General features: G+C 41.9%; 1 protein-coding gene across 27 annotated transcripts in view; it reads right to left on the minus strand.

The window, feature by feature from the left end:
- Positions 1–11,466, minus strand: part of clasp2 (cytoplasmic linker associated protein 2) — a 66,761-nt gene extending 55,295 nt beyond the window's left edge. For 11 of the 27 annotated variants that reach the window (XM_051956126.1, XM_051956112.1, XM_051956105.1 and 8 more), the window contains exons 1-4: positions 10,522–11,464; positions 4,791–4,869; positions 1,652–1,755; positions 955–1,046 (exon numbers count right to left, since the gene is read on the minus strand). In XM_051956126.1, the coding sequence (XP_051812086.1) occupies positions 955–1,046; positions 1,652–1,755; positions 4,791–4,869; positions 10,522–10,719 (473 nt within the window). In that variant the 5' untranslated portion in view covers positions 10,720–11,464. Of the gene's footprint in view, positions 1–954; positions 1,047–1,651; positions 1,756–4,790; positions 4,870–10,521 lie in introns of all 27 variants that reach the window. The other 16 variants (XM_051956102.1, XM_051956100.1, XM_051956103.1 and 13 more) reach the window with 4 other exon arrangements.
- Between the last annotated feature and the right edge of the window lie 611 nt (positions 11,467–12,077).

A 12,077-nucleotide genomic window follows, 5' to 3' on the forward strand; every position in this document is an offset into this window, starting at 1 on the left:
CAGCTTAGCATTTAGCACAACAGTGTCACTTTCCATTAGCAGAAACATGCTATAATTAGCACAGCAATTCTAACAGGCTAGATTTGCTGTGTGTGTAACCTCCAGGTGGAAAATACAGTAAAGGCCAACGTGCATAGATCTTAACTGCTGTCAAACAAGCTGCCACAAACAAGCATGCGTTTAGTCTTACATCTATATGCATGTTTCTTTAAAACACTTTACGGCAGCAGCTTCCCTGGTATCTCTGGCTATGTGGGTTCCTACTGGAGCAGAAATCCTGTAATAACTAATTGGAGGAAATTAGGACAAACTAATTCACTTAGAAATAAGCATTTGTGCCTGAAGACTGTAACACCACATGACAAAAGCCATGGAGCCATTTGTTTCACATGTGCCAACTCTACAGAGTCACACAAACACTTAAGAGGATTAATCCCAAAGACAGAGAACATGTGTGTTACTTGGACAAACAAAATGGGTCATGAAGGTGGCACTAACTGCACTGTGCACCCCCTATTGTGTGGGACATTCATTAAGCCATATTGAAAATGTACGCCAGCAGTGTGAGATTAGGACTGCAAATCTGTCAGACTATACACTCGATGTGTGTGTAGATATATATACAGTGCCTTGTGAAAGTATTCGGCCCCCTTGAACTTTTCGCCACATTTCAGGCTTCAAACATAAAGACATAAAATTTTAATTTTTTGTCAAGAATCAACAACAATTGGGACACAATCGTGAAGTGGAATGAAATTTATTGGATATTTTATACTTTTTTAACAAATAAAAAACTGAAAAGTGGGGTGGATGGATATGTATATTAAATTCAGTGTAAGAACTAACATGTGACCATCTGAACACAAGGTGAAAGAAAATATGCCTTATATGAAGTCGTCTTACACTTTACAAGTTAGGCTTTCATACACAGATTACGAAAGAGAAGTAACTCACGTGCTGAGCGTGGCACTGAGACAGAGGCAGATTCCTTCTCGACTGCGGAAGTTCTTGTGTTTGAAACCAGGAAGCAGTCTTTCCCAAACATACTGGAAGAAGAAGAATGAGAGGGATAAGAGTAAGAGAAGGTTCTGCCAGGTAACTAACTCATCAGTAGCTGGGGAGATTACAGAGGACAGCGGGGGGTACAATCTGTGGAGAGGTGCATGTGTGCTGTATGTGTGCTTGAAATATAAAACAGAATAGATGTAGCTGACTAATTCCTTTAACAACCAGAAGAGGGAGCTAAAACATAATTTGCCTCTGTTGTGGTGAGATGCATTATTGAAGTGCAGGTGGCTGTGATTTGCTTGCTGTGTTCCTGCTCTGAATCTTAAACATGATTTTTTTATTTAAAAAACTAGAATTGTTATTAATAGGTTTCAGCCAGCTGGCTCCTTTAACAGTGCACAATATAACACTGCTTTTCATAGCTGCAACCTTTCATACCATCTGCTGTCAGTTTATGAACCTAAAATACAGTCTTAAACCAGACCAGTCTGGATCGAGATGTAAATAAGCTTTACATGACAAAAATTGTCACTTTTTTGTGATCCAAGTGGTGTGTGACATCAATCAATCCTATTACAAATGGATTTGTGTGATCAGGGTCCCGAGCTGAGGATTTTTATGTACACGTCTGTGTGAATCTCACCATGGGCGAGGCCGTCTGCTCCATGCAGCGAAGGATGAGCGCTTGGCTGTTCTCCCTGACCTGGTCCTTCCCATCACCCAGTCTGTCCACCAGAGCTGGCAAGACTACAGACAGAGAAAACGAAGGACAAAGGGAGCGAGAGGATGAGAGGGTGGGGTGGCGATGAGAATCAGAATATGAAAGATACAGTTCAATGTGCACCTATGTCAAGCACAGGACAAATTAGGCCACACATGACACCAAATCTCTACTGGATTTAAATGCCAAGGATAATAAAGGCTGCCCCCAAGTGGAGTGTTTTTAAAAGGCAGCTCTATACAAAGGCTCACATTTAGTACAGTCTGTGGGTGTGTGTGACAGAGGAAGAAACTCAGTACAATGCAAAAGCTGAAGCAATACCACCATCGACACCAGGGCAAGACAAGGGGAAAAGAGTGGACAGGAAATGGACCGTGACTAAAATAATGTCAAGATCATCAAATGCTCTCGTGTCAGTGCGGCCGATGTAATGCAGTGACACACAGTAAAGATTAAAACGCTAGAGCCTTTAAATGCTGGCATTCCAGAGAACTAAAACGCTCATAGGTTACTCTAATCTGTATGAAATGAGCAACAGTGTTAAAAATAAAGACCATAAGCTGTGGTTGTGTTTAACCTAAAAAGCTGCCATTGGCCCTTGCTAATATGATTTTTTTTTATCTTCAATTAAGCTATCCTTATAAATAAGAGGTTTGGCAATATTCTATATTAAATCTAAATACTATATATTATACTAAATCCCACAAAATAGAGCAGAACTAATCATGAACATAACTTAATTTCTGTGGAATAGCCCTCCATTGTTATGACATGTCTGTTCATTACAATGAAACACTCACAGCTGTTTATCTTGAGTTGAGCTCATTCACACAGTCATAACTCCATAAATACACACAAGCACACTAAATTCGCTGCAGAATATGGCCCCTAACAAGTGTTTAATAATATTTGAGTCACATTTGCTCAAAACTGCAGTGCCTGTCTATTTTAGAAAGCTTGCTAGCCTTTTATAAAAGAAAAAAAAGACTACACATCTATGAGCTTTTGAAAGAATTATGTCCCTGTCGATTACAGTGAGCTTCTGGATGAGAGCCACAGATATATTTGGTTCAGTAATTATAGACAGAGATTTATTGATATTTGCTAAGTCATACAGCATAGGCAGCCTCATACTGTAACTCAAAGTCCAAAACACTGGACGAAGTTTTTAAGTGATAAACATTCTGAGTCACAAAAGAACTCAAAACCTCCCTCTGACATTCACTCAATGAGATAACACAAACACACAGAGCATGGCATGAGCACACACACACACTCCTAACCACATTCCTAGTCTGAAACATCAGCGAGGGGAGTGATAGTGATGTCACCCGTCCTTTTCCTGCGAGTATGCGTACGTTATGCTACCAAAACAGCTAGTTGCCTTGGCAACAAAGACAATACTCTCAAACAGAAAAAAATGACAGAGGGGGGCATTGTTGCACACGACAACGTCATTTGCTGTAGTAAAGATGAAAACATACACACAGGCTTCTACAGAATAATCTGACTCGGAGGTCACACAGCTGCCAGGCCAATCACATCGCTCCATCTTATCTGTCAGACTGCAAACAAGACCGTATAACTGAGTCAGAGCTATATCCCTACATGAGCTCTATGTTTCACTTCCATTTCCACCTCACACAAGGGAGCTACTTGGCAGAGTGGCAAAGAGCATCAGTGTCAATGTGCACGCACAAACGCGCACACTTATGCACTGTAATCGCAGCAGCACTGTATAATAAGTCAGGCCTGTAGATCAATACAATCGCTCAGTGTCAATGATCTCATCTTCCTCCCCTCAGTGTGCATGTGTGGGAAGAGGGTGGGTGCAGCGAGAAGGAGGGAGCGCTCAGGAAAGGAGAGATGGAAGTCAGATGGAGGGAGGGAGATTCCAGGACCAGCGGTGGTTCAAAGAGTTGTTTTTGCCATCGATGTGAAACACACAGTTCCATTACACATACATGCAAACACAGCTCAGCTGGGACGCTGTCCTGGACGGTGAGCGGATGAAGAGTGTGTGTGTGTGTGTGTGTGTGTGTGTGTGTATACTGGTTTGTGTGGTGGCAGACTTTGCACAGTGTGACAGACTCAGTCCTCCCAGAGCTGCACTGCAGGGTTGAGCATGTTTGCTGGTGACAAGAGCCAGTCTGGCTGACAAAGACAGCTGGTGGCACCTTAAGCGGGCACAGACAAGGGCTGGCACTGACAGAACACACACTTCCAAAGCATGAAATCTGACACGAGATTCAGTCTATGAAGTCATGAATGCAAGGTGTGGTTTTGGGGTGTAATAGGGTGAGCTGTAGCGCAAATATAGAGACTAAAAGAGTGTGTAATAGAGAGGGGGTGGTGCCAGGCTTGACAGCCGTGTTGCTATTCTGTCTCTGGGGAACCACAAAGTGGAAGTGAGAGACAAAATGGAAGGACATACGCCAAAACACTGAGGAGTTTGTACAACAACACATAAACTATCACACCAAATGTAGTATGGAGAAGCAACACTGAGTCAATATGCAAAGTTTTTGTGAGTTTACCTATTTTTCTGCCTGAAATCTGCTCAGATTAAAGCCAGCAGGACAACCTTGTCCGTGACAACCACTCACTGCTTAAGATAATGGGTGAAGCGCTTTGCAAAAGGCATTAACTTTTTAGCCTGATAAACTGAACAAAGGAAAAGATCCTTATAATCCCTCCTACAAAGGTCAAACTAGATGATGAGTGTGCTGGTTATAGAACGGCTGACAACAGGTTTGTGCATGTTTGTTACAGACTTCATGTCCAAAAGACCCGCCACAAAACATAAAAAGTATTTGTGTGTATCATGAAGTTTTGTTTTCTTTTGAGTTTCATAAGCAGTGAAAAAGAATAGAGAAATCCCTTTTATGGTATTTGTAAGCAAACTCATTTAAGAAAAACAAACAAAAAAACAAAGAGTTTTTTTAATAAATGAGTTTTACTGTAAATAGATTGCAACTTAAAGGAAATACAGAATAGAATAGAATCACTTTATTCATCCCCAAAGGGAAACTCAGGGAGGAAATAGATAATAATATCTCACCTGTGCCGAGGTATCCTTTGAACCGTTCTCCCATGCGATCCACAAATGCACCACAAATGTCTATCCCCAACAATGCCACCTACAAAACACAGTGAGAGACAGACAAAGGTTATAGCAGGTCACACACACTAATTAATGCATGGATTCAAGTCCAGAAATTTCCACAGTGACCGGTTTCACTGTGTGTTTGTACATTAACCACAGTCGCAGCAGCAATAGGAAGGACTAGTAGAGTAAAATGGTTCTTACTGCAGAGGTTTTAGCAGAATTTTCACTCTGATCTTAGCATCCTGACTGGATTTTTAAAAAGCTGCTTCAAGTAGTCTCGAGTTTTTGCTGACTCGGCATACAGTCGAAAGTATGAATGGGAAATTTTGTCATGGGATCAAAGTCTGGCCTTTACTCAGTTATAAAATGCGGGCTAGTCTGCCGTCTGTTTTTCAAATCGCTTTGAGTCCCCAAAAATCTGATATGTAGATGAGCCTCATAGTGCGACACAAATAAAACACCTAGCAGAGATGAGAAGTTTAAATACACCAAGGAAAAATCTGAGCACACGAACACAAAATTCCAATTCACGATTTAACTGTCTGTACAATAAAATGACTTCACTTTTATTCAGAAAGCCAAATGTCCATATTGGGAGTCCAATTTTTGTCAGATGATTCATGTGGTTGTCCAGCAATCTGGTGATAATTAAGTGAAATGGGGCAGCAGGCTGAATGAGCAACACTGAACAGTTAAACCAAGCAACTTTAAAGCCCATATCATGCTTTTTGGGTCTTTCTCAGTTTTTTTAGAGTAATTGCTTTTTGTGTTTGTAAAAGGTTAGCGAATGTACAGAGCCCAAAGTTCACTAAACAGAGTTATTCTCTAACAGAAACCAATGACCCTTACCTGCCTGAAACACCTCGTTTGAAGTCAGTGTTTTTCTTCCCCTGCTTATTGTTAGCATGTGACACATTTGCATCGTCAGACGCCTAATTTGACACGTCTTGATGGAGTCAGGTCTGGTAGGACTCTCTGTCTATAGTCAAATATCTGGGCTCATGTATGTAACTTCTAGTACCTCGCTTTTGTCATGCTACCTCAAAAATCAGAGCAAATTTGACTTTTTGAGAGAAATACCTTTAACAGACACAACAAAACACTTCAAACAAAATGTGAGAAGTGCTACAGAAATGTACAGTGTGAGAAAACTATGAAAAAAAAATGTGGTTGACAATTAAAGTCTAAAAATATATTTTAGTAATATCCAAGAATAAATAAACCTGTAATTAGGAATAAAGTGGATTCTTTCCATTTACTGTACGCATAAAACCTCAATTCAACAGTCACATTTTAATCATTTTATACAACCATCCTTAACGGAGAAAATAAATGTCATATTTAATGCTTAACAACGCACTCTTTCAATTGTTACTGCATGTCAGCAGCTGTGGCACTCCTGGTTATGTAACACTGTTGTGTCCTCTTTATGCTACCTGCATAACAGCAGCACACACTGGTTTGCACTTAAGAATATTAGTAAAAATCTAATGACTCGGACATGAACACAACAACCACAGTCTCCAGTGGAATAAAATGTGGAGGTGACACCATAATAAGACGTACGTAATGCATTCATGATGTAATGATGCTTGCTAAAGTCAGCCTTCATGGTCTCCTCCATCACTCATCTCTTTTGCTGTGATTCACTTGAGTCTTAAAAGAAAAAAAAAACCCGAGTGAGACAGGACTAGTAGGGGGAAGGTAGACAGATTTTGGTGTCTAGCAGTAGAGTTGAGTTTTTCCACTGTGTTTCTGATTAGAATCACATCCCACACCGCTCTGCACTCCTGGAATGCTTGTTTTGGCAGAGCTGTGGCAAAACTGAGCAGTCCAAAAAGAAAATCCATTTCAACATTATTCTCCAGACTCTGTCCTGTAAAGAACTGGGAGTCAGACTGCAGCTTTTCCCTATTTTAGTCAAAGGAAGAGCAGAGCCAGGCAAATACAGTAACAGTGAAAACGGGGGGGATAACGGGCGCTGTGAGGAAAACAGGAAACGAGGATGAAGGCCAAGCAATACCACAGAAAACAAAAATCACCTGGAGAAGAAACATGAGCCCCGGGTCAATATGATGACGCCCTCATACTGACCTAAATTAGGGGGAAGGGGGCGAAGGAGAGGAAAAACAGCAGGAGAAAGAAGAAACTGTACGAGATGGAAACAGCCCTCGGGCCTCCCCTCCCCCTCATCCACCCAGCACCCCAACAAGCCTGGCGCCCACAACCATATGGCATCTTCACTTGGAGAGACAAATAGGAGAAGATAGAGGATGAGAGATGGAAGGGAATGTGCTCGTTATCTACCTTGGATATGAGGTAATAGGAGGTCTCTTCTGCTTTACAGACCTTGCGACTCTGGCTGAGGAGGAAATGAGGGAGGAAAGCTGAGAGAATAAAGTTGGACCAAAAGGCCGAAAAATACACCGAAAAATACACTATGCCTGTGATTGAGTAACGCTGAGACAGACACATATTCTGCAACAAAGTACCGCATCTCCAGACTGCAAGCTTCAAAATATCAGAGTGACTGAGGTATGTTGGAGGAAAAAAAACACTGTAAATATTTAGCCCGGTATGAATGGTTCTTTGTGAGGGCTCAGGTTGGTGCGTATGGGGGCTTACCCTGCTAATTCGCATACCATGTACAGGGTTTATTCTGGATTCTCAAGAAGCTTAAAGTGAGTTTTGGATGAAAAAAGAAGGCCCATGGAGCAACATTTAGTAGCAGACTAAATGTGCAAAAATGGAGGCTCAATAGACTATCAAGTAGTCCATAAAAAGAAAATAAACAGCAGCAGTTTTGGTAACTGAACTGTGTGGTGTTATTATTATTCCTGATGTTGCGAAAGATAAAACCTACCCAATTACTGCTACTCTTCTTTTAACCTCTATTCCACTGATGATAAAGCACAGAAAAGTCCAAAGTCAGATTAAGATGATTGTCTAATGCTACTATCAAGAGCCAAGTAACCCTTATTGGTTCCTGCAGCTGCTTCCCACTCAAAGCTGCAATTAATTCCCTTAACTGGAAGCTTTTCCTAAGAACCACCTGCAGGAAGAGTTTGGTTTGCAGGAAGGGCAAGCGAATGCCAAAATGATTTCATTGTTAAACTGGAAAATGTGAACATACTGACACTTAAGTGGATATTTCTTTCCAATAAATTCTGACTGTGTGCTAGCTCTGTTTGTGTACAGTGTCTTAAAGCCCACATTGTGATTTTATCAAGGTTGAGAGTAGAATAGAATAGAATAGAATAGAATAGAATAGAATAGAATAGAATAGAATAGCCTTTATTGTCATTGTACGGGGTACAACGAGATTAGGATACCAGTTCCTATTTGGTGTCACCCTCATCTCATGGCACAATAATTTAGCATGCCCGTCACTGCCTCCTACATTTCAGCATAGTGGCGCAAATCAAAATGTCTGTGCAGGGCAGCCTGGTAACAGAATCAACCCTCAATCAGTTCAGCCAGTGCCTGGTCATCTGGACCTGCTGTTCATAAATGCAGGATGCAATATTAATGTTCTCTGCCAGTGTGTTCCATGTAGACATTACAGCCTCTGGAATGACATTAGAGCAGAGTGCATAAGGTGAATCTGCTGTTCTGTTCATTTAAAGAAGAGAAAAGACAAGGATGAAACCGATTTCAGTGAAGAGCACACAGACGAAGTAGAGAGGAACAGAGTCAAGGGACAGAGGAAATACAGTATTTCGTCCATTCCTGAGATGCGCTTGAGTGTGACAGTCTCCTAATCGGAACATTTTGAATTGATGCAATGTATTTACGGGTCATGACTTGTACTTTCCACTCACTGTTATCGCATGTATCACTCCAGCTCTCAATCCCACCACAACCGCCTCCTGTATTCTCCTCCTCCTGTCAACGCTGCATCATCTCTCCATTCATCTTTCCCTGTGCTGACTCAGCATCTTGCTTGCAGCCATCTCCTCCTGCCTTTTTTGCTCAACGGGGAACCAATCATCGTCGCTAAAAGCCCGCTGTACAAAGCCCTCTCAGGGGGTCACAATTCACTTGCACATCAATGGCAGACACTGATCTGAGCTCAAGTTACAGTATGTGTCATCCACATAAAATCTGAACAAAGGAAAATGTTAGCTTGTCACAGCTGGGGATGGAGCTCAAGGCAGCAGCAATGGGCCACAACTGATAGATAGTGGTTGGTAGCAAAGGCCATATTAAAGATTACTGAACTACAACCATCTAACATTATTCACTTACCGTTTCTCCTTAATGTTTTATGGAAAAGGTGGAGAAGAAAAAGGTGTAAACTGAGGTTTAATTTTTTTTTTATCATCTCGTGATTCATCTTCAATCTATCCTTACAGATAAACTGACAAACTTTGATGTAAATCTCACAATTTTCATCATATTTAGAAAGGTTCAAACTTTAATCAACACTTTCCAAACGTCTGCCGACGCTGTCAATGTCTACAGGTCTATCATTTATCATTAATTTAAATTTGTTTTAAGTGGAGGAAAACGGCAAAATCTGTTATTTTCTTGAACCTGGAGGATGCCAGGAGGAAATGTGACAAACATCAATGTGTTTTAAGTCTTAAATAATCTAAAATAAATACAGATGTTTGACACTTTATGTCGGATCTGTACATGAAATTAGTGAGGGCAATGATCTTCGTCAAATAACAACAAAGTGACAACCAAGACAAAAGGGCATTTTCTGCCACTAGCTGTGGAGTGTTGTCAACTGAGATGTGCTTTCAAGAGGCTGAGGATGCGTCATTATGCTGAACACAGAATTTCCACTCATACTGTCTTGCTGAGTCCTGCCTATCAGTGCAGATACTGTTAAATCTGTTCAAGAAAGTGACTTGAGAGTCAAATTTCAGCACAGCTTGAAAAGGACTTCAGACTGCTTTGACTTGCTGTCTGGATCAGTGCGACGTCCTGGCAAAAATTTCAGATTCCAAAGTTTGTGCGATACGGCAAAAAGTGCAGACACACACAGGATACATGAGAGAGAGTGAGGAGGGAGAGTGGACAAAAGCAAGAAGAAAGGGATATGAAAGCGGAGAGAAAATGAGAGAGGGATAGATGGAGAAAAAGCATGGGTCATAACAATGAGTCTTCTAACCCCTCCCCCATCCCATCCAATGCTCCAGTAGTCTACAGTCTGACAATGGGTCTCCTTAACATAGACACACAATCTCAGCCAAAACAAAAGCATATAACCCCCGACAAACCACAGGAATGCTTTGCAAAAGTGCTTCTGTCACTGGGATGAAATCTAAAAATGTCTGCCTCTTGTGATCCAGGATTAGAATACAAGGTTGCCAGAAATAACCACACAGCTTCCTGCTTCTTTCTAGGTTTGGAGAAGAAAATAAGCATAAAGCACAAATCAATCTTTAATCTTCTTTGCTTGATTGGGGTCTGATAAAAAAAGCCTATTCGTTGAAGTTGCTCTGCTTTAAATTAGATCAGATAGTAGTCAGCTCATTTAAATGTCTATCTCTACTAAAGTTCTTCAAACTGAAACCAATCTCTTGGAAAATAACAGTAAAAATTTCCATGCCCTCCTCACCTCCTGTTCATCGGGTAAACTGGTGGAAAATAATTCATGAACAGGCCGACAAGAAAGCTGTTACAGTGACACTGCGATACCCTCATACCGTGACTGGCTAAGATCTCTCACCTTGAAATTGCTGGAGTTCACCCATCCTGTTAACTCATCGATGGTCTTATCCAGCCGGGGCTTGTCCTGCTCCACGTCCGGGGACCTCTGCGGATCGTTCAGGTAGTCGATGAGGTCCTGGCCGACCTGCAGTCTGCGGCTAACGTCTTTCTGCAGTACCTGCTGGTAAAAATAGTCCATGTTGTCATGTTCCTCCATTGGGCACTCAGTGCCGACTGGCCAGCCACTGAAGCCGGCCGAAGAGAGAAGACTGTGGTTGTTGGGACGGGCTGTGAAGGACTCTAGCTGGGAAGTGTCGTCCCGCGGAGGGGCAGAGAGACTGTGCTTTATGGACTGCTCCTAACTGATGTCTGGTCATCCACATGCAATTTCTCCTAAAATATAGATTAATTTCGCACATAAAGCATCCCTCTGCAAAACAAGCTCGACTTTGTACGTTACGACAAAACGTCGCCCGCTCGTTTCTGTTCGAGCCAACGTTAGCTCAGAGGAAAACTTAGCGTAACTTCAGGAAATGAGTAGTGGACCTCAGCAGGTTCCTCCAATATATCCGCATCCAAACAAGCTAGCAGTGCTGGCTGGCTTGCTGTGTGTTATGCTAACAAAAATAGCGCCTAGCTAGTCAGCACAGCGACCCAAACAATGCTAGACAGCTCGGCTAGCTGATGTTAGTTCTCCGCAGGCCTAACGCCTGGCTCCACTCCGCTGCTCTACTCCATGTCCACAGCCTTTAAAGTCCTTCAGCTGTCCGCTCCGTCTGACGGAAACTTGCACCAAACTTCCACAACAACAACTCAGCTCCAGTCCCGCGGTAACTGGTTTCACTTTAATCCGGGAATAATCGCTGCTACCACTAAACCCGTTACGAGGCGCTGGAAGCCTGCGCGTTGCCGGGGACTGCAGTTCACCAGGAGGCGCAACCGATCAACGATCAGGCCGATGGGTCTTCAGGCACCGCACAGCTAGCCAGCATAATGCCTGACGGAAAATGTAAAATTAACAGGTAAGCTGGGAACCACACTCGTGCCTAAACAATGAAGTAGACACTAATATATATATATATATTTAATTACTTTTGGTTGAATCCTTTCTGTTTTCTACAAGAATCAAGAATCAAATAACACTGTTTATGGGGGCGTGTCCACATGCTACATGGCTCTTTGGTGACATCTAGCGGTTCAACTGCTGCACAACCTGTATTCAGTTTGCCGCAGTTTACTATAAAGTAGACCTGCGAGATTGTAACACTAAAAGCTTCAGCAAATGGTAAATACGCTTTTCTTTCTTTCCTTTTTCCTTTAAAGGCTTCTTTAGTAAATTTCCAGCAAGCAGGGAACATCCCTACAACATCACCTACGAGCCAAAATAATGCTTCAACCAAAACCTTCTAATCTAATGTTCACAGACCGTTTCAAATAATGTCCCTAGGAGGTTAAAAGTTAACTAAGACAGGACATATTAATTAGAACATTTAGAAGATGCTTGGAGGATGCTGTCAGATAATGTCACATGATAAATACAGAGTAACGTTCTCAAACCAGCGTTCTAAAAATGTC

The sequence above is a fragment of the Acanthochromis polyacanthus genome, chromosome 11 (genome assembly GCF_021347895.1).
Source record: "Acanthochromis polyacanthus isolate Apoly-LR-REF ecotype Palm Island chromosome 11, KAUST_Apoly_ChrSc, whole genome shotgun sequence".
Taxonomy (NCBI): domain Eukaryota; kingdom Metazoa; phylum Chordata; class Actinopteri; family Pomacentridae; genus Acanthochromis; species Acanthochromis polyacanthus.